Below are 24,009 nucleotides of genomic sequence, written 5' to 3'. Positions count from 1 at the left end.
GAATAGTTTTTTCATTCGAATAGTTTTTTTATTCGATAGTTTTTTTCATTCGAATAGTTTTCTAAACGATAGTTTTTTCATTCAAATACATTTTTTGATTCGATAGTTTTTCATTCGAATAGTTTTTTTAAACGATAGTTTTTTCATTCAAATACTTTTTTCACTCGAATAGTTTTTTTTTTCGATAGTTTTTTTCATCCGAGTAGTTTTTTTAAACAATAGTTTATTCGATAGTTTTTCAACGATAGTTGATTCGATAGTTTTATTCGATAGTTTTTATTCGAATGAATAAATGAATGAACTATTCGATAGTTCAAATCATTCAGTTACTAACAATCGATAGTTCAAATCATTCGATAGTTTTCCCATCACTAAACAGAACAGTTAAGTTACAAAGAACACAAAGAACAGAGAGCAGTTTTGCTTAAAAAAACAGTGAAATTCTTAAGAGTATAAAACATTTTTACTGTTTTGACTGTTCAATTCATCGCTTCATATTCATCATTGTAGGTATATAAAAAAAAGAACACAGCAAATTTGATTGGGTTGGATTTTTTAAGACTGAGGATTGAGCAGTAAACAGCTATATATTGAAGAGCAATTGCAACTGTTTTGTACTCAGTGGAATGGCAGAGTGATTGAAAGCAGCTATCGGAATAGCAGCCTCAGCTCTAGTCAAGACAGAACCCACACAAATTATGAATATGGTCTTAAGAGTAACCATTCAAATAAGGAAATAAAAATATGTATTCTAGTTTTTGTAATGCAGAATTAAAAAAATGAAATATAAAAGACGTTGCAACGAATTCGTAGTTCAATTTAAAAAATAAACCTAATATCGTTCCAAACTGTTCATAAAACCCATTTGTGTCATAAAATTTTATCTGTATGTAGCTAAATTTTGGTGAGATTTTAAGCTTAAACAAAACTATCAAGATTCGATAGTGCACTTTTACATACAAACATAAACAAAACATTTTTACTTACCTATAAACAGCCTCCTGATACCAATAAAACAATTTCTCCATAAAAATACCTTCGATAAAATTCACAACAAAATAATTCTTCAATCTTGTCATAAAATCCATTGGTTGTTTGACTCCAAGAAATAAACTTGGCACATAACTTGCTTCATTTGGATTGGCAATAAGAAAGTTGGTCGCACTGATAGATCGAACTACAAACGACACAACAACAGGACACTTAAAATGTGCTCCAAGACCCAATAACAAATCATTCATAAAATATCCAAGAATAATAAGATCAAAAGTTTCTTCATCCATAAGTTGCTGAATTTTTGTTTGATTTAGAGTTTTTTCAGCATAATTTGTCAAGAAGTTGGACATTGTTATGATCTTTTTATACCATTTTGGTGGATTTTTTATATCTGAAGCCAGCATATTTTGAATTCCAAAAGGAGTATCTAGTTGAATGTGACGGAAGCCATGATTTTTTGTTACTAAAGGAATAGTTGTTGCCACTGTGACATTATGTCCACGATCTACCAAGGCATTAACAATTGCAGTGTGAATGATTAAATGACTTTTTGATGTTGTCGAAAATAAACCGAGAATTCGAGCTGAATCAGTGTTGACAATTAGCGTAGTTAATATGCAAAATGCACTTACAATTGCCACCAATCGCGACATCACTCGATGAGATTGGTGTTAAAAGTTTGAGGAATATTTTTAAACTAATTTAATGAACCTGCCTTGCCAAGTTTTTGAAACAGTTTATCAATTTAAATAGTCTTATCGTTGTTTGCGAGTTTTAATGTTTAGATAAACTGATTTGACACGCTCTCCTATTGTTAAATTATGATTTTCTTCAAGATGATTATTATTATCTTTACCTTCATTGTTGATAAGTTAAATAAGTAACTTTTAAACCAAAAGATTGAAGAAATGTTTTCGAAAATTTCATTTTTATTGAAAAACGAAGCAACTACGATCCACTTCCTTTAAAAAGTTGTAGTTACTCCTAATACCAAAAATTTAAATCCTAAATGTTAGATTATTTTTACTCTACTTTACTTTTCTTCTTTCGACACAAACCAATCAAAAATTTAAATACAATTTTTATAATCTTGTAGGTAACGTAAATCACAGCCAATAAAAATCCAATAACATCGAGTGACATTAATTGGAACGCATTCAAATGGACAGCAGGACTTTGCATATGAGGAGCACCACGATGTCTCAGAACATATTCCACCCAAAAGACAGCAGTTTCCCTCGCTGTCATCGGGCGATCTTTGTAGATTTTAGCAAATCTTCGAACATTGTCAGTGTATTTCGGATTTGTCAAAACTTCTTTCACAGCGTAGTCAAAATCTTTCTCATTCAAAGTTAGATAGTCAACGGATAATCCAAAACCATCTTTAACAACACTTTCCATGTTTGAAGATTGTTCACCAAATAACGGAATACCAACCATTGGTACTCCATGGTATTGAGACTCAACAACACTACCTTGACCACCATGAGTGACGAAAAGTTTAATATTTTTGTGATTTAAGACATCATCTTGAGGTAACCAACTTTTGTAGACAATGTTTGGTGATGTTCCGGGGACTTCTGCGTCGCCCCATTTCCAGAGAACGGTATGTGGAAGTTTCGATAGGACATCAAAGATGATTTTGACTTTTGAGGTATCTAAGTAACTACCTTTTACATTTGATCCAAGACTGAAGTAGATAACTCCGTGTTTGGTTGAATTGTCTAAAATGCCTTTTATATCCTGAAAAAATCAAAAAAATCGATAGATTAAGGACATTAGTTTGAAGGAAATTTTGGTTGTGTTTTTGTTTACCTCAGGTAATGGATCTGGTTTTTCTTTAATTTGAATTCCACCAACTTCTACCATAGCTGGGACATTTGGACGAATTGGTGTTTGACTGAAATGATGATTTGTCAAAATTAGGGAAATATTCTTCTTCACTTCGTCGAATGGTGGATATTTGTCTGGAGGGAAGTTTGCTCTGGAAAAAAAAGGTGAAAAGTAAAAAAAAAAAGAAAACATACAAACTATTATATAATCTTAAGAGATAAAAAGACTATACTTGAAAAAAAGTCATAACAGAGTAAGATTCGACCTTTGTTTGGTAAACTAATAAAAAAACTGGGAATTGTTCTACAAAAAGTAAAATAATTCCGATTTTTTTCTTTCCCTATTTTTGGCTGTTTTCAAAGTTTTTTTATTTAGACAAGGGAGAGGTTATTGCTAAAAAATTTATTTCAAAAAAACGGATATTTACTTCAGGATCCTATGAAACACTTCATAAGAACGATTTGTTTCATTTTCTGTGAAATGTCAATCCGGTGGCACGAAAAATGTATTTGCTTCAGGAAAACAAATAAATACAATTTAAGCAAAAAATTATTGTTACATTGTATATTTTTTTCTCTAAAAAAAATTCTTTGAGTCATTTATTGTATAGCATTTTTGTTTCAAATCCAATGAAAACATCACAAAATATATATTTGCAATTTTTTCCTAAAGTAGGTACCTATATTATTTTTTATTTATGAATAATACTGAATCCTTGAGGGGTTGGGGTCAAAATTCTGCCGGGGTCAAAATTCTTTTGTCAAAATTCTGCTTTCAAAATTCTGCTTAACAAAATTCTGCTTTCAAAATTCTGCTTTTCAAAATTCTGTTTTTCAAAATTCTGTTTTTCAAAATTCTGCTTTTCATAATTCTGATTTTCAAAATTCTGCAAAAAATTAAAAAAGGGTTTGGAAAATGTTAAAAAGCGCGCGCTTTTAAACATTTTCCAAACCCTTTTTTAATTTTTTGCAGAATTCTGTAAAATCATCTTTTTGAAAAATTATCTGCTTATTTGATTACTTACACACATAATTTGTCATTTTTTAAATGCGAATTAATTTTTGTTTTATAAATGAATAAATTTGAAAATATTAAGAAAAGGTTTTTAATATTAAACATTTCCGAAGATAACTAAAAATTTATTAATTTATCAAATAAAGATGAATATTCAAAAATTTGAATAAGAAAAGGAATATACAACATCGGTTCCAACTAGTATACATATTTTATTTGAAAGAAAGTCAGTATATGCATTTCAAAAAATATTTGCGACACTTAATAAAAAAATTTAAGAAAGTACCAATGTTGAATTACATTGATGAGGTGTATTTTTCTTTAGCCAGCGCATATGCTATAACAAAAAAAAACAGAATTAGCAGAATTTTTTTTGTTCAAATATAATGCTGGCAGAATTTTGAAAAGCAGAATTTTAAAAAGCAGAATTTTGAAAAACAGAATAGAAAAAAAGCAGAATTTTGAAAAACAGAATTTTCGCTGAAAAAGCAGAATTTTGAAAAGCAGAATTTTGAAGCCAGAATTTTGACCCGATCCCTCCTGGAGACTGGAGTTAAGATATTCTAAATACAAAATGGTAAAAAAATACGTTTTTACCGAAAACATTGTTAATAAAATTGCAATATAGATTTTGAGTCTCTTTCATAAACACCAATATAGATCTGTAAGAAAAACACATTAAAACCTGCGCATAAAGTACCTATATTAAATTTTCAAAAAATTATTTGAAAAATTTATAATTTTCTATTTTATCCGTCTGGTGTATTTTTCTTAAAAATGATAAAATCAAAAATATGTCATAACGTAAAATTATGGGAATTTGATTTCAATTATTGTCTTTACTAAAACAGCTAAAATATAACCAACATCCATGTGAGAATATGATATATGTTACGTATATCTAGGTACTGATAAAATTCGGAATGAAGGAATAGCAAAAAAAAAAGAATCAATAGAGCCCTTATAAGGGCAAAAGGGTGTTTCCATAAAAGCTGACATAAATATTTTTGATTTTTAAACTTTGTGAAAAAAATCAATGGTATAAAGGAACGAACTGTATTAAAAATGTTGCACTTGCCATCGGAATTACGAATAGAATAGATGTATAAATTTTTTTTTCTCGTCAAAGGTTGTTATTTTGTACTGTGGAGAAAATATGTGTTTGTTGCAAAAACTCAGTTACACCTAATAATGGTACCCTTTTGAAAATCAAGAATAATGTTAGATTTGAGATTGAAAGTAAGATTCTAAAGCAAGAAGTGTCTCTTAAATTATCATGGTTAAAAGGGTACCTATTTTTTAAATTAATAAAAAAATTGTTGAGTCATGCTAATAAAATGTTGTACTAACCTTACTTTTGGAATCGAAAACAAGAATAGAAAGAGAAAGAAGTCTCTCGACTTCATTAAATAATATTTTGAAATGCTTTTTTTTTCGAAGCGGAAATGATTTCTTTAATAAGCGGCAAAGAGCAAAATCTCAACATTGCACTTGCTCGAAAAAATACCCTTCAACCCAAAAGAAAAACATTAATAAACTCTTCTGATCCTTCATTCTTATTGCATAGGGACAATTTTTGCCAAATTTCATAAGGATGACAATTTTTTTTTAATGCCTATTTACCTATACCTACTAATTGTGAATCAAGAACAAAAATTGATCAAATCTTTTTTTAAATTGTTTTCCAAATTAATTTTTTAACATAATGTAGTATAAAAAACGATAGAATTAGAAGAAATATCTTCTTGTAAAAATTGGATATAATAGGTTCACTACGAAGGGTACGCAAATACAATCAAACAATGAATCAATTTTCTAAAAGAAATGGCTATTTCTTTTATCCAAACTTGTGTAGAAAAACTAAACACGCAGTTTAGTTTAGTTTAAATAAATGAATGAAATAATATTTTGTTTGTAAATAAAGTTCTTTTCATAAAATATTTTAGCCATTGTTAAAATAAATCGTATATGTGAAGCTAAAACTAGTGATGGGAACTATCGAATAAAAACTATCGAATAAAAACTATCAAATTATCGATAGTTGTACAATATTCATTCATTCCATAGTTTTAAATCATCCATTCATCATTCATTCATTCATTTAGTTACTATTTTCATTCGAATAGTTTTTTTCATTTGATAGTTTTTTATTCAATAGTTTTTTCATTCGAATAGCTTTTTTTATTCGATAGTTTTTTCATTCAAATAGTTTTATTCAACGATAGTTTTCTTTTTCGAATAGTTTTATTAAACGATATTTTTTTTCATTCGAATAGTTTTTTTTTATTCGATATATATTTTATTCGATAGTTTTTTTTCGAATGAATAAATGAGTGAATGAATAAACTATTCCATAGTTCGAATGATTCAGTTACTAACTATCGATAGTTCCCATCACTAGCTAAAACACTAAAAAATGGGTTATAACAATGAATAATAATTTGTATCAAAAAACAAAACCGACATCCATGGAACAAACTGGATGTATAGTTTTTTTTTTTAATAGTTCCTATGGCCAGAACTGAACGAAATTGAAATGCAGCCACAAGCTTTCCAAAATACAAAAATAATTATCAAAATTGGTTCTCTCAGTCCAATGTTATGAGGTAACAAACACAAAACAATAGGTACAAAAAAAAAAATACAGACGAATTGAATACTTCCTCCTTTTTGGAAGTCGGTAAAAAGCACTTCAAAGCCTCGTTTTAGGATAATCTAAAAATTAGTACAGAAAAGCTCAATATTATTTAATTAATATATACCTATGTATTTAATTATTTTTTCCAAAAATTTATGTTTAAGAACTAACCGACAAGTTGTTGATGAAAATCGGCAACAAATTGAAATAGCATTATTGATAACATCTCTTTGGTAATCAAACTTTTTAGATTCGTTATTGTGCGGGAAGTTAATAAATTGTATTTTGTGTCTATGAGAGGATAAGATCTAACAGGTTTTTTTTTTTTTTTTTGAATGAACAGACCTGTCGAAGCAAAATCGATATAATCGTTCTATGACTTTGCTATTTAATTTTCAGATTTTGTTTGCTGATATCAACTACCATTTCCGTGATATCAACTTCCATTTCCGTCTATTAACAAAAGTAAGTAAACCTCAAGGCATATATAAGTCGACAAGCCTAGATCTTTCCGCAAGATATAAAAAAACTTACTTATAAACATCCGATTGATACCAGTGATAAAACGTCGTAAACAAGAGATCCTCCAAAACGTTAATATACATGAAATTTTTAACTCTGCCTAAGAAGTGCAAAGGCTGCTTATCACCACTCATCAAACTAGGACTATATGCAGCTTCTTGAGGATTTCCAACAAGTCCATTTATAGCACCAAGCGGTCTCACTACCAATGACAATATAATCGGACAGTTGAAATGAGCCTGAAGACCGAGCAGAAATTCATTAAAAATGTATCCCTGAACTATCAAATCGAATGATTCTTCATCCATTAGCTTCTTCAGTTGTGGATCATTGAAAGCAAATTCAGTGTAATCAGTTATTAATTGGATATTTTCATACATCCTTTGATACCAGGGAGTACGTTTATTGATGAGATTATTGTAATAGTCATTTACTAATTTATGTTGTTGCAACTGAATGTGTCGAATATTAGGATTTCTAAATGAATATGGTAGTGTTGTTAGAACAGTGACATTATGTCCACGATCTGCTAAAGCACTCATCAATGCATCGTGAATCAGAAGGTGACTTTTACTGCCCGCGATATAAAGTCCCATGATACGAGCCGAATCACTTAGGACTAATTGTGATGACAGGAACACACAACCGATTAGAATGAACTTCACTGAAGACGCCATGTTAGCAACTGAATGTTCTGAATGAAACTGATTTTATTGTCTTTGAACTTCAATTATATTCTATCCCGTTTTTGTGCGTTATCATCATAGTAAAATAATTATTTTTTATCTTTCGTAATTTCGATTGATTTGGATTTGATTTTGATCTTTATTCGGAGAGTTAACTTTTGTTTTATATTTCTTCATGATTCCATATTGTTGTGAAATCAATCTGTGGCAACAGGAAGTGACAATAGGGAAAACCCAGAATTTTGCCTTGGTCACTCTATGGGAAGTGATAAGTGATGAATGATTTCTGATAATTGATAAGTGATAATTGATAAGTGATAACAGATAAATTATAACAGAAAAGCGATACATAATACGATAAGTGATAAAGTGACAAGTAATAAATGAACGGTGGGAATAAGAAGGGGTTAAGTGACACATTTTGAGTTTGAAGCAATCGTGCGTTGTTTAAATTAAGAGAGATTTAAAAAAAAAAAATAAATTAATACATACAGACGAATTGAACAAATCCTGCTTTTTTGAAATCGGTAAAAAATGTCTAAAGTTAATTAAATGACACTAGATGAATGGCAATAACATCAAAACTTTAGTTGCTATCTTTCACCTTTATCCGCTGAAAAAAAAAAAACGAAAACATTAAAAATGTCACTTATCCCCTTTCATTCTCAACGCTTCAAATAATATGTAATATGTGAAAACTATAAAAGTGACAAGTTATATTGACAGAAGATATAATTATAATGGTTAATGGTAATGGTTAATGGTAACGGTTAATGGTAATGGTTAATGGTAATGGTTTATGGTAATGGTTAATGGTTAGTGGTTAAAGGTTAAAATTAAATGGTTTATAGGTAATAGTTAATGGTTCATTGGAAAAATTAGTTGTTTGTTTGTTTATATTTTCATAAGGTCAAACATTCAAAAACAGGTTTTTAACAATCTAAGCTACCTTAACTATAATTATTGTAGACAGGTCTTCTGGCTAAGTGTATAATCGTGAAATCTATAAGAACCAGCAACAAAAGTTTACAATACGATAGCAATAAGTTTTAATGAATACTATATTTTTCGTTATCTGTAAAGCTGAATGAGTGTTAAAATAATTTCAGATAAATTGTTGATAGAAATCATCAAAAAAAAAAAAATAAATAAAATATTGATAAAATCTTTTTGAGGGATAATCAAACTTTTACCATTTGTTTCTTGATGTGCCGGTGTCGGTAGTTAATTAATTGTTCTCAATGAGAAATTAATTTTTTTCAGTAAAAGATAAATAAAATAATAAACAAAATTCCCAATTTGTGTATCAGTAAAATCAAAAACTGTTCATGGAAAATTTTCGCAGTTAAAGAATCGGTTTTTCTAAACTTTTCTTTTCGGTACCAATTAGAGACAAATTCTACCGCAAAACCATAAAATCTGGTAAGATTTTTTATGTAATGGTTTTAATAAATTTTTATTCCTTCCAAATCAAGAAATATTAGATTTGGTAAGGGTAAAAAACTTACCTATAAATATCCGATTGATACCACTCATAATACGATGAAAGCAACATATCTTCCAAAAATTTAATATACACGAAATTTTTAACTCTGTTAAAAAAGCCCAAAGGCTGTTTATCACCGCTCAGTAAACTAGGAACATATGCAGCTTCTTGAGGATTTCCAACAAATCCATTTATAGCACCAATCTGCCTCACAACCAATGACAATACAATCGGACATTTAAAATGTGCTTTAAGACCAAAAAGGAAATCATTAAAAAGATAACCTTGTATCACCAAATCGAAAGGCTCTTCATCCATTAACTGTTTCATTTGCGGATCATTGAAAGCGAAATTTGTATAAGTTGATATGATTTTAATGTTATCGTAAACTCTATGATACCACGGCGGACGAGTATTTATCAGTGTACTATAATATTGAATTGAAGGTGTATGTTGTTGCAGTTGAATGTGACGAATATTTGGATTTCTTGTTGCAAATGGTATTGTTGTTATCATTGTAACATTATGGCCACGATCTGCTAAAGCACTCATTATGGCATCGTGAATTATAAGATGACTTTTACTTGGAGTGATAAAATGTCCTAGGATACGAGCTGAATCGCTTATTGAAAATTGTGACAATAGAAACACACAACCGATTAAAATTAATTTTACCGAAGGTACCATGTTGGTGGTTTAATATATTTTTAAAAACTGATTACAAAATTGGTTTTAAACTTCATCAATTTTGATGCGATTCTTGTTTTTATCTACTAATTAAAAATAGTTTTTGTAATCTTTCAATATTTTGATAAGGATATGCTGAATGAGATCTTATTTTAAAGATAGAAAAAGAGAAGTCGAAGAAAAGGTAGTTTTTTTGAATATTTAATTTTATTTGCGTTGATTTGACGGGTTTAGAAGAAATTCCAATTGATAAGAAAACAGACACTTCTACATACATAATTTGTATGTATGTAAAAGCTCATTGGTCCCAATTGTTGCACATGTCACACTTGGATAAAAATAAATAAAATGGACGACTGGGTCGCACGTACTTTCTCTTACATTTGTTAAAAGTACCACTTAAAATAACTAAGCTTCTTATGAAAAAAAAAAAATAAAATCAGCGAAAATTATAATTAGATTTTGTCTAGCATTTTTTTTAATAAAATAAAATAAATCTGTTTTAATTAATTAAACACCGTTTTTAATGAGTTTGGTCAAAAAACGATGTATTCCCTCTGATTTCTTGTATGAAAAGGAAATTTTAGACAAAAAAATTGAAAATTGCGGTTTAAAAAAAAAACTAATTAAGAAACTAAGCTATAACGTTTTGTTTAAACGTTGTACACGTGTTGGGGCTATGACAAAATGATGATTTTGGGTAAAGGAAATTTTGTATGACAATTCTAAAGATGCCAGGTGAAAGATGAGGGAAAAAAAAATTAGGGGTCTGATACGGATTTTTTTCCAACACTCTGCGTTTCGAAATATGAATTTTTGAAAAACACCTTATTTTTTAGGGGTATTTTTGGGTAATTTTTGATTTTTAGCTTTTTTTTGGAGTGTTCGAAAAATCTCAAACTTAGGTTTTGGCCTAATGCATACATGTTCAAAAACTTGGAATCGTTTAGTGAGTTTTGACTGAATAACGGAAGAAACAAGTTTTAAAAAAACACGTTTTTTGACCGTTTTTAACCGATTTTCATCGTTTTTTATTTTTATCTTTTTTACTTTAATAGATACAGGAATAAAGTATGTGGATTAATGATAGACCATGACTACGACTAAATGTGTGCGAAGTTTCATTCATTTTTGTAAACACAATTTTGAGATAAAGGTAAAATAAAATTTTAGAATTCAACAGGTTATTACTTTTGACCAAGAGCTAATAGAAATTTTATTATTTTATGAGCATCCTGATACAATTACCTTACATTTGGTATATCACACATAACGGACTAACTACAAGCTACACAATGTTAAATCAAGAAACTTGCGAAAAACCTCAAAACACCAGTGGAGATCTGTTGCCCCCCGAACAGCCACCAGTGTGGGAAGTACCGTAATCTCAGTCTGGAAATTCGACATGGTTGATTTTAAAAATTCTAACTTCTCTTGTAGGCATCTTTGAAATGAGATTGATACGTCATATGAAAGGTGAAATAATAAGCTATAAGTATAGGTTGTCAAACAAAAAAATTGATTCCATAGCGTGAGAGCATAAAAATAAATGTTTTTTTTTGCTTTTTTTAATGAAATTTGATCGAGTTCAAAAAATTCTAGCTCTTTTTGTAGATGTCTCATAGACCTGATCGATATATTTTGAGCTAAGACAATAAGCTTTCAGATGGTATAAAATTTTTTATAGGTTGTTAGGGAACAAAATGGAATAAATGACATGAGAAGATAATAATTCATGTTTTTTTTTCTTTTGCTTTTTTTGATGAAAATGATTGTTTTCAATAAATTATTTTTATACTTTTTGCGCATTGTAAAAATTTTAAAATGGTTTTATTCTTAAGAAGAATAGGTACTTGGCTTTTAAAATGCATATTTTGTTTTGTAAGCTTTTAAAATAAAAAAATTAATATAATGAGAAAATAAAAAAGATATTTTATTTTAGCTTTTTCTTGTATATTATGATTGTTTGAAAAAAGTAAACGCTTCAATTGACTCATTTTTAACAAAAGCACACAACCTATTTTCTGACGATGTTATCACGTAAAATCATCGTCCGTAAACGGGCTTTAGAGACAACCTCTTTTTTGTATAGCTATGAATTTTTTTTTGCATTTTTCAAACAAAAAAAAAATGGTACCTATGCCATTTTGTAGAGATAATTGAATAACACTTAAAAACAAAATTTCGAAATATTTCACTGAGACCTTTTCAGAAAATTGATTTTTCATAAATAAAAAATGTTTTAATTTTATTTTTACGTCCAAAATTATGTGTTTTGAAAATTTTCTAAAATTTTATGATTACTTAAACGCTTATGCATAAAAATTTTGGTTGAAATCCGGTTAGTCATATCGGAGATATTCGGAAACAAAAAAAAAAACGCTTCTATGGCAAGAAGGTACCGTTAATAACGGTGCAGAAAATTTTTTGTGTCTTTTTTATAACATTACCTGCGAAAATTTAATCAAAATAGTTAAAGCCATTTTTGAAAAAAAGGTACTTTTCTATTTCCGTTATATGGAAAGTACGGTTAGTACCCGCTTATCTGAAACACTTTTGTTATCCTTAAAAATCTCTTTTCATTTAAATGGGGTTTCTGTTAAGTGAAAAACCCGCTTAAGTGTAAGAGTAACTGTAACATTTTGTAGTTTCTTTTAAGACGGGTTTAACTGTACCTATATCGCAAGTAAAAATAATAAAAACTGCATGCATTTCCTTAAAAAAAAAAAAAACAATAGAGAAAAGTTTAGTCTTTGCTTTGGGCCCCATTAGCTCAAAGTCAGCCTATTGGATAAATTGAGAACAATTCTGCCCAGGGAATAATTTTCAGCCACAGAACCCTTGTAGGACTTATAAGTGCTTCTATTGATTTTTTTTATTGGCATTCTTATTTTTTCTAAATTAGGAATTAAAACATTTGGTTAGGGTAGAGTAGGTTAACTTACCTATAAATATCTGACTGATACCACTCATAATAAGATGAAAGCAACATATCTTCCAAAATGTTAATATAAAAGAAATTTTTAACTCTATCTAAAAAGTCCAAAGGTTGTTTATCACCACTCAGCAAACTAGGAACATATGCAGCTTCCTGAGGATTTCCAACAAATCCATTTATAGAACCAATCTGTCTCACAACCAACGACAATATAATCGGACATTTGAAATGATTTTGCAAACCGAATAGAAAATCATTAAACCGGTATCCTTGAATTATCAAATCAAATGATTCTTCCTCTCTCAGTTGATTAATTTGCGGATCATCGAAAGCAAAACTAGTATAAGCTGCAACAATGCGTATGGTATCGTAAACTCGCTGATACCACGGAGGACGAGTATTTATTAGATTATTGTAGAATGGAATTGAGGCTTCATGTTGTTGCAGCTGAATATGACGAATATTAGGATTTCTTGGTGCAAATGGAATTGTTGTTATCATTGTCACATTATGACCACGATCTGCCAATGCACTCATTATAGCATCGTGAATTATAAGATGACTTTTACTTGGAGTGATAAAATGTCCTAGGATACGAGCTGAATCACTTATATGTAATTGTGACAATAGAAACACACAACCGATTAAAATTAATTTTACCGAAGGCACCATGTTGGCCTTTGAATGTATGTTTAAAAACTGATTACAAAATTGGTTTTGAACTTCATCAATTTTGTTAAGATTCTTGTTTTATCTACTAATTAAAAATAGTTTTTGTAATCTTTCAATATTTTGATAAGGATATGCTCAGAAAATAAGATCTTATTATAAAGATAGAAAAACAAAAAACGACGAAAAGGTAGCTTTCTTGAATATTTAACTTTTATTCAACGAGATTAGAAGAAATTCCGACCGATAGGCAAAGTGACACTTTTACATACACTTTGTATACCTACGGTTAAAATTGGATAAAATATGGACTTTCAAAATCTACTGTTTTTGGTCTTTTTGTGACCATTATGTTGAAAGATAAAATATTTTCTTTTCTCCTTTAAATGTTCAATATCTATAAATGCTCAAAGGATAAAAATAGACCATTTAGTAAAAACATCAAAAATTTCGTTTTTTTCTCATTTTTTTATCCATGGAAAATTATCTTTTTATCTTTGCCAGAAAGAGTACTACACATGTTTTTTTTTTTTGCAAAAATTTCCTTTTAAAAAATCGATTCTATTAAAATGTTTTAATTCATTGCACTTAAACATCTGGAGTGACCCAGAAAAGTTGTTCAAGTGTTTCTTGCTTATTTACTCAGCTTTCAGGCGCCGGCTTTTCTGTTCAGATTAGTCGTGTATTACTCAAGAAAAAGCCTGAATACTAAGTATGCTGGAAAAAACAACGACAAAAAACTTTGAAAAATCATATAGTGGGATTGAGCTGTAAGCCAGTGTAATTAAATAACACTTAAAAACATAATTTCGAAATACATATTTCAAAAAATTGATTTTTCAAATAACAAAATTTTAAATATTTTTTTTTTTAAATTTAAAATCGGTTTTTTGAAAATTTTCTAAAACTTTATTATTATGATTACTTAAGGGGTTATATCTAGTTGTAAGTGCAAAAAAAACCTTCTTTTTTGTGGATTTTTTGTAAAGAGGCATTTAATTATATAAACCTAAAGAATACATATCCCTATAGCAAATTTAATGTATAAAAAGAATTCGCTGTGTATTTAAAAAAATATTGGGTTCCGTTATTTTTGTAGTAGATCTCCTAGACGACCTCCAAAAAAAATGTGTCTGGCGGTGAGCACGATTACTCCGGAACGGCTGGACCGATCGGCTTGAAATTTTTACTGAATTTTCTTTGATACTTTTGTCAGGTAATGAACGAAGAAAAAAGGTTTTTGACAATAATTGGATTTTTTATGCCATTTTAAAGTGTAAATTTTCGTGAAAAAAACGATTTTTGTCTTTGAGAAGCCGCCATTTTGTCAAAAATCAAAATTTTGACTATTCCTTCGTTCATTACCTGCATTTGTCTATCCTGGAAATGAATATTTTGGAATTTTCAATTTTGGGTGATTTGTATCAGAGATATCTTGCTCACCGCCAGACAGCTTTTTTTGGAGGTCGTCTAGGAGATCTACTACAAAAATAACGGAACCCAATATTTTTCTAAATACACAGCGAATTATTTTTATACATTAAATTTGCTATATGTACATGTATTCTTTATGTTTGTATAATGAAATGCCTCTTCACAAAAAATCCGCAAAAAGAACGTTTTTTCGCACTTACTACTAGATATAACCCCTTAAAAGGTTTTGCATAAAAATCTGGTTAGTCATATACGAGATATTCAGAAACCAAAAAAAAAAACCAAAACAGCTAACTACCAAGTTTGAAGAAAATGGCTTAACTAGTTAAGGCTGTAGCTCGAGGTACATACAGATAGACAGACAGAATTGCCGCACCCACTTTTTTTCATTCTCCATCATCGTAATATCATGTAAAATTGTTATCTCGAGTTCAATTTTTTTTTTCGAATTTTAAACTTGCCCTATAGTCTATAACGTAAAACCCGCTTGAGAGAAACCCGTTTAAGAAGATAACCCGCTTATTTGAAACACTTTTGTCATCCCCAAAAATCTTTTTTTCACTTAAATGGGGTTTGTTTAAGTGAAAAACCCGCTTAAGTGAAAGAGTAACAAACTGTCAAATTTTGTAGTTTCTCTTATGCGGGTTTGACTGTACCTTAGGGTGTCCGTTATTTCCCAAAGTGATGTTTTCGGGGATGACACCCCCTAGATCGAAAGTTTAGGACCTAAATAAGGGAAATTAAGCAAAAAAAAATTTTTTGGAGGTCATTAACCCGTGCCTCTAGGGTCATACGTTCCCCATACAAATTTGTATGGGAAATTTTTAACTCATACATAAATTTTTTTTTCTCTCGAGTTAAATCATATTTTTTTTTAATGTTTGATAATTCTGGTTGGAAAACAGTTACTTTAAAAGATCACATTCAAAATTTCCCGTTAAAAATTTTGTTTATATTTTATTTCGGTTTTTGAGATTATTAGCTGTTTTCGTGGTTTTTGCTTTCACCTATCACACAATTTTAAATGCAGTTTTATTGGTTTTTAATTCTTTTCAAATATTGCATTCAAAAATTTGTGAATAAATCAAAAATTTCAATTAAAAAAATTTTTTTTTTTGAATTTTTGCCGTTTTTATAATGAATAATTATTATTAAATACTTAACCCTTTCTTGTTTGCAACTTTTTTGATGTAAGTTTTTAGGTGAATAATTTTTTAACAAAATTCAATAAAAATATTGTAAACATATCTTTTGTAGTTCGAGAAAAATAAATTTAAACGTATAAAAACGGCAAAATTTTCAAAAAAAATTTCAAAAAAAATTTCAAAAAATTGAAATCTTTGATTTATTTACAAATTTTTGAATGCAATATTTGAAAAGAATTAAAAACCAATAAAACTGCATTTAAAATTGTGTGATAGGTGAAAGCAAAAACCACGAAAACAGCTAATAATCTCAAAAACCGAAATAAAATATAAACAAAATTTTTAACGGGAAATTTTGAAGGTGATCTTTTAAAGTAACTGTTTTCCAACCAGAATTATCAAACATTAAAAAAAAATATGATTTAACTCGAGAGAAAAAAAAATTTATGTATGAGTTAAAAATTTCCCATACAAATTTGTATGGGGAACGTATGACCCTAGAGGCACGGGTTAATGACCTCCAAAAAATTTTTTTTTGCTTAATTTCCCTTATTTAAGTCCTAAGCTTTCGATCTAGGGGGTGTCATCCCCGAAAACATCACTTTGGGAAATAACGGACACCCTACTGTACCTATATTGAAAGTAAAAATAAAAAGTGCATGCATTCTTAATAAAACAGTAGAAAAAAGAAAAAGGGCCCCAAGTTTAGTCATTGCCCTGGGACCCAGTAGCTCAACGTAATCCTCTGGGATAATTTGAGAAAAATTGATAATAATTTTTAGCATCAGAATGAAAGTAGAGGCTTTTATAAGTGCTACTATTGGTTTTTATGAAAGCATTCTTATTTTTTCCAAGTTAGAAATTAAAACATTTGGTTAGGAAGAAGAAGAAGAAGAAGAAGAAGAAAGTAGGTATAAACTTACCTATAAATATCCGATTGATACCACTCATAAAAAGATGAAAGCAACATATCTTCCAAAAAGTTAATATAAAAGAAATTCTTTACTCTGTTTAAAAAGTCCAAAGGCTGTTTATTGCCACTCAGCAAACTAGGAACATATGCAGCTTCAAGAGGATTTCCAACAAATCCATTTACAGAACCAATCTGTCTCACTACCAACGACAATATAATCGGGCATTTGAAATGATTTTGCAAACCGAATAGAAAATCATTAAACAGGTATCCTTGAATTATCAAATCGAATGATTCTTCCTCCCTCAGTTGTTTAATTTGTGGATCATCGAAAGCAAAACTAGTATAAGCTGCAATAATGCGTATGGTATCGTAAACTCTCTGATACCAGGAAGGACGTGTATTTATTAGATTATTGTAGAATTGAACTGAGGCTTGATGTTGCTGCAGCTGAATATGACGAATATTTGGATTTCTTGTTGCAAATGGTAGTGTTGTTATCATTGTCACATTATGACCACGATCTGCTAAAGCACTCATTATAGCATCGTGAATTATGAGATGACTTTTACTTGGACTGATAAAAAGTCCTAGGATACGAGCTGATTCACTAATAACTAATTGTGACGATAGAAAAACACAAGTGATTATAATTAACTTATTCGACGGGCCCATGTTAACGGCTAGATGTATTTTTGAATACTGATTACAAAATTGGCTTTGAACTTCATCAATTTGACTCAAATTCTTGTATTTATCAATGAGCCAAAATTAGTGTTTTAATCTTTCATAATTTGGATAAGGCATTTCCATAAAACATACAATTACGTATAATAAAGATAATGAAATAGAAATCGAAGAGTTGTAGGTATATTTATATGGCAATAGAAGAAATATGTCCAGTATTTGTTAAAGTTGACAAAAAATTAGCTTTTAAAATAAGAATCAAAAATCAATTGAATGGAAGGGTGTTTTTTTCGCGAGTGACAGAGGGAGGGGGTGGGGAGGTTAAATTTTACTTATTTTACATTTTTTCATGTGAATGGGTGTTTTTTTTAGACTAAGCCAAAATTTGATATATTGAAAAAACAATTAATAATAATGATACCCTATTAAAATTCATGTTACGTTTGAGATTGATGAAAGCAAGAAAGTGTCTTGTGAATTTTATGGTTAAAAGGTTCAAATGAAGAAATGAAAAAAAATTGATGGCCCACCCTAATTAAATATATAATAGACGCAGTTATTGAATCTAAATGCAATCATTTGTTATTTGAAAAAAATCTCATTGTCGATGAGTAGTTTAGCTACTTTTAATAAGTTTTGAGCACCAAGAAAAAAGATTGCTTCTCCAACGAGATAAACAAGATAACAACGTCAAAATGCCCTCAAAGTTAAAATGATGGCTGACCTGGTTTTATAAAAAATATTATAAAATTTAAAGCTACAAAATAATCTCCTTGAATGGTCTTCATCGTTCTTATGCCATTTAATTTCTTGTATAGTAAAAAATTTTTACAATAGTTTTTGGAAAATCGTTAGGACCGTTCTTTTAATAGTTTTTTTTTTATAAAAATATTCAAAAATGTTTGAAAATAAGTTTGGTATCCCATTTAAAAGGAAATATTAATCAACACATAAAAACTAAATTTAAATGACATTCATTTATCCATTTTCCAAAAATCGATTTTTCAAAAAAAAAATCCAAAAATTCCAAAAATAATTTTTACTTGCGATATAGGTACTATTATCAAGTTATGCATTCGTACAAAAAAAAAAGTTGAGATAACATTTTTCCATGACATTACGATGATAGACAATGCCAAAAAAGTGGGTCCCGGAAGTCCGTCTGTCCGTCTGTCTGTCAGTCTGTCAGTCTGTCTGTCTGTATAAGGAACTAGAGCCTAAACGGATGGACCGATTGACTCCAAACTTGCTATGTAGTAGTTTTTGGAGACTCTCCAGAGGGGTTTTTGGAATTAATTTTTTCGGACCAAAAATAACGGTATCTGTCATACAAAAATTTCGGAAAAGTTTAATTTCACGAAAACGGCTCCAACGATTTTGTTAAAAAAATTCAAATGTTAGTTTTTAAACAATGTCTATCTTTTGAAGAAAAATTTTTTTTTTGAAAATCGTTATTAACGGTACCTGCCATAGGACCGCTTTTTTCAAATCGGATTTTCTACAAAACTACTTATTGCATTTCAACGAAATTTTTTATACAAAAGCATTTATATAATTTAAATATAAGCCAAAAATAAAATTTTGAAAAAAATAATTTTTGGGTTTTTAAAAAAATTTTGAAAATTTTTTTTTGAAAAATCAAATTTTCGAAAACGGGACATTGAATTTTTATTCAAAAAATTATTTATAAAAAATTAGTTTTTTAAAAAACGGCTCTAACGATTTTGAAAATTTTTTTTCTAAAAATGCACCTTAATATATCAAATAAAACTGCATACTTGTTTTGTGGGGCGATTTAATTTCAGATATTGTTTTATTTTTTTGAAAAATGAATTTTATTTTATTTTATTTTTGTTTTTTTTTTTTGTTTTTATTTACCTACATTTCCCAAGTTTCTATATAAAAAGTCTTAAAAATTTAAGCAACTTCAACTCTAAGAGCAAGTTCGTGCGACCCAGTCGTGCATTTTATTTTTTGAAAAATTATCTTAATTTTAACATTTGAATTGCTTAAAAGTTAAAAAATGTTGATTGAAATCTCAACCGTGCCGCTAAGGAGAGTGTTACAATCACGATATCTATACGAAGTAGGTACTCGTTACTACCGTTAATAACAGTTCAAATTTTTTTTTATTTCAAAACTACGATTTTATTTACTTTAGTATTAACAGGTATTTTTTAATCAAAATCATTAGAGCCATTTTTGATAAAAGCAACTTTTTTCATTTTGGTCATAAGGCAAGTACCATTAATTTTAGTCCAAAAATCGTAATGTAATGAAATGAGCCTACATTATTAAAAAGAAGGGCGAATTTAATCTTGATGACCCTGAGGCTTTTGACGAATATTCTTGCGTTAAAAACTGTTACTTAGGTGAAAATAATAAAATGGGAAGATAGTCAAAAGACCACAAGAAGTATAGGTTAAATGGAAAGTTTCAAACATTTTATTGAAAAACATAAAAAATTCAAAAAAGAATTTAAAAACTGGGAATTTTTTAAATCTTAAATAATGTTTCAAAAAATTTATGAAAGAAAATAGTTCAAGATCCTTCAGTAATATGATTTTTGACTAACTAAATGGTACGACTGGAGTTACACGTACTTGCTCATATGGTAAAAGTAACTCTAATGTTAAAGTATTTTATTGAACAAAATTAGGAAAAATTCAAAATTTGATATTTTGTAAGAATTTCATGAGTAGTGCCAAAATAAAAAAAAAAATAATTAATTAAACTTCGTTTTGAATGATCTTTTACAAAAATCCAAGTATGTCATTTGTTTTTTTGCATAAAAAAGGAATTTTTAGTAAACAATTTCGTATATCGTTAGAGCCGTTTAAAAAAAAAAAAATAATTTTTTAATACATAAAAATTTTCTAACATTTTTCAAAAAAAAAGTTGCTGTGCCATTTTTAAGAAAATAGTATTCAAAACATAAAACTGAAACTTCGATAAAATTCATCAACCCGTTTTCAAAAATTGATTTTTCAAAAACAAATTTTTTTTATATATTTTTGGAACGATTTTTATGAAATGTTGTGGGTACATCGGGTAAGTCTAAGAATCGACCAATTGAAAATAGATTTCATATCATTAAATGGTTAGGGTGGTCCACTCTAATTTGAATAGCCTAAATTCGTAATATTTCATATTCTAAACACAGAAACTTTAAGCCTACAAACATCTTTCTTGATAATGCGATCAATACAACTCAAAAAACACGTTCTTTTATTTATAAAGACCTATATTTAATTTTTTGACCCGATTTTGTTTTGGAAAAGATTGACACACTCCAAATTGGAAGTAAATAGCAGAAGAGGTGTAACGAAGTCCGCCGGGTCAGCTAGTATTTTATAAAAGTCCAAAAATGTATTTTTTGAAAAAATTAAAAATGTTGATATAATGATTGTTTTAACATTTCTGTAACGGTTCAAAACATTTCTAATAACGGTTCAAAAAATTTTTTTTTTATTTTTTTCATTACATACAAAAAATCAAAATCGTTAGGTCATTATTTTTAATTTAAAAATATGGTCACCGCACGTTAAAACCATCACAGTAATGTTAATGTACCTACAATGAGCTCTTTTCAAACTCAATAATGCAAGTCACATATTGTGTATATTAAAGATAACTGCACTGATTAAAATTCAAACTTATTGGAAAACCATTAAATAATAAATAAACATTCTCTGATAATAAAAGAACTTGTTGTTCAAGATCAGGAACAGAGTAGCAGACAGATAAAAACAAAATGCAAGATAAGATCACTCAAATACAAAACAATATTCAATTGCTTAATTTATTTCCATAAATAAACACACAATGGTTGTTTTGATAAATTCTCTCTCGCACTCACACACACTTTCACAAAAAAAAATCATAAACTAATAATTAAACTCACGTGTAAACAGCTTCTTGATACCAATTAAACAAATTTTTCATCACCATTTCTTCAACAATATTCACAATAAGAAAATTCTTCAATCTATTCACAAATCCCATTGGTTGTTTCACTCCAAGAAATATACTCGGAACATAAGAAACTTCATTTGGATTACCAACAAGATAGTTGGTCATGCTATTAGTTTGGATCATAAACGACACAACAACTGGACACTTAAAATGCGCTGCAACGCCCAGCATTAAATCACTCATAAAATATCCCAGAATGACCAGATCATAAGACTCTTCGTCCATTAATTTCCTCATTTTTGTTTGATTTAAACTCTGTTCGGAATAGTCTGTGAGAAAATTAGCAATTTTCGTAATTTTCTTGTAAAATGGTGGAGGATCGTTAATTTCTGAGGACATAAATTGTTCAACTCCTACCGGAGGATCCAGCTGAACATGACGAAATCGATGGTTTTTCTTGATCAAGGGAATAGTAGTAGCCACTGTGACGTCATGTCCCCGCTCAACCAATGCATCAACAATTGCAGTGTGAATGATTAAATGACTTTTTGATGGCGTCGCAAATAGACCAAGTATACGTGCTGAATCAGTAACGACAATTAACGTAGTTAATATGCAAAACGCATTAACTATTTGCACCGAACGCGACGACATGCTTCGATGATGACCGTTGAACGAATGTTTTGAAACTAATTGAAGTTGAAAAAAATTGTTTTTATTTTAATACACGGAAATTGTTGACTAGAATATATTAATATATCATTGCTCTTATCGGTGTATAAGAGGTAGGTACTTCATTTAGAATAGCTGGCCTTTATTGGTGCTCTGTTGAGCTCAAAAGCTCGCTGATATGGTTTCTTATTGTTCTTGAAATATATCATGTTTTGAAATATGCAAAAAATGCATAAATACATGAAGTTGATATAGTAAATTTATTTTATAAGAGACTTTGACTTAATGAATTATTATCATGATCTAAATTGGGTGGATAAGTTATTTGAATTAATGGCAGCGATAGCGAGCTGTTAATATAGTTCATAGAATAGACTTGGGAGATTATTTTTTGTTCCTTGCAGATTTTTTTTAAAATGAATTATTCCAACAATGAATTTAAGATTATGTTACGTTACTTAACACTACGTTGTATAAAATACATTAATTTTTTTAACGTTATGTAATAAATTTTTTTACAAATGAATTATTCGACCAACGATTATATATTTACTTTACCCTACGTTACGTTACGTTACGTTAATTTTTCGTTACGTTACGTAACGTATTTTTATTTTTCTTTGATTTATACTTAATTGTCACTTTTTTTCTTATTTGGATTTTCCACAAGGATAAATTTGGTCTTCAAAAATGTTACGTTATCGTTATGCGTTATCCTGCTTATTGTGATACCTTTGATGTGGTTCTCAGATAGATTTACATTATCTTTTATACTCTTATAAGTGAATCACATTTTCGTTAAATATGTAAACCTGTGATAACTCTTTTAGAAATATTTATAAAACTATTAACAAGTGTTTTTGTTTTCAAATGCTTTGAACCTTTATGAAGTCTATATTCATGTATTCAAATACCACCCAATTATACCCTCACAATAATTTTTATGATATTCCAGCTCTCATTTATAAAACACACATTTACTCACTCCCTTTTTAAATTCTACTAAGTAGCCCCATGTGTGATAATGATAACCAACCACAATGATGATGATGTGCTGATGATATTTATAACTATAATTCTTTTATAATAAAAAGCCTCAAGTTCATTTGGGACTTTCACAACTCAATTCAACTTGCATCGCCTCACAATTCCATATTCCATTACAACGAATATTTATAATAAAAAAAAATGTAATAGGGAATCGAGTTAATTCAACTCATTTACTTTTTATTATGGTGTTGAAACTGACTATGAAACAGAGTACTTACTCCCTTGAGGGATTTAAATGTAAAAAAAAAATATATAAATATTGTTCATTATATTATACAAAAAGCTTATTGCACCTACTTTTATAGTAACTGCGCTGATGCGTTTAAATAAAAAAATATTATAAATGAAGTTTTTATTTTAATAAAATGGACAGTGGTTTTGTGTTTTATATTTTTTTTCTGTTTGTAAATCATTTTTTGATTTTTAAACACTTTAAATGTTTTAACTGTGGAAGTGATTTTAATGACAATGTTATCAACGAAAAGACTTTTTTTTTAATTGAAATCATTATTTTTTCAATCTCTAACTTTCCCCCAAAATGAAAAAAATTATTTTTATTATTTTTAAAGCTTTAACATAATTTTTAAAAATCTAAAAAATAATAAAATACTAACTTTTATGGTAAAAGGAGCTCTAATTTAAAAGCTTTTACTAATAAAACGAAATAAATGCGATTCGATTTCATTCTTGCAGATACAAAAATTAAAAAAGAAGCAAAATCCCA

General features: G+C 28.8%; 2 protein-coding genes across 2 annotated transcripts in view; both read right to left on the bottom strand.

Moving 5' to 3' along the window:
- The window catches only part of LOC129912079 (uncharacterized), a 31,415-nt gene extending 9,150 nt beyond the window's left edge, over positions 1-22,265 (bottom strand). The window contains exons 1-4 of the mRNA XM_055990191.1: positions 21,553-22,265; positions 2,812-2,980; positions 2,022-2,739; positions 988-1,579 (exon numbers count right to left, since the gene is read on the bottom strand). Coding sequence (XP_055846166.1) covers positions 988-1,579; positions 2,022-2,739; positions 2,812-2,980; positions 21,553-22,217 — 2,144 coding nt within the window. The 5' untranslated portion in view covers positions 22,218-22,265. The remainder of the gene's footprint in view (positions 1-987; positions 1,580-2,021; positions 2,740-2,811; positions 2,981-21,552) is intronic.
- Positions 8,869-12,672, bottom strand: LOC129921445 (UDP-glucosyltransferase 2-like). Its single transcript, XM_056003274.1, has one exon. It carries the CDS (start codon positions 9,860-9,862, stop codon positions 9,194-9,196), a length of 669 nt encoding a protein of 222 aa, XP_055859249.1. The 5' UTR covers positions 9,863-12,672; the 3' UTR covers positions 8,869-9,193.
- Positions 22,266-24,009: the final 1,744 nt, after the last annotated feature.

The sequence above is a fragment of the Episyrphus balteatus genome, chromosome 1 (genome assembly GCF_945859705.1).
Source record: "Episyrphus balteatus chromosome 1, idEpiBalt1.1, whole genome shotgun sequence".
Classification (NCBI taxonomy): Eukaryota; Metazoa; Arthropoda; class Insecta; order Diptera; family Syrphidae; genus Episyrphus; species Episyrphus balteatus.
This window is presented reverse-complemented; position numbering and strand designations above follow the sequence as displayed.

Coding starts and splice junctions, on each gene's coding strand:
- LOC129921445 (XM_056003274.1), bottom strand. CDS start 9,862: ATGGTACCTTCGGTAAAATTAATTTTAATCGGTTGTGTGTTTCTATTG.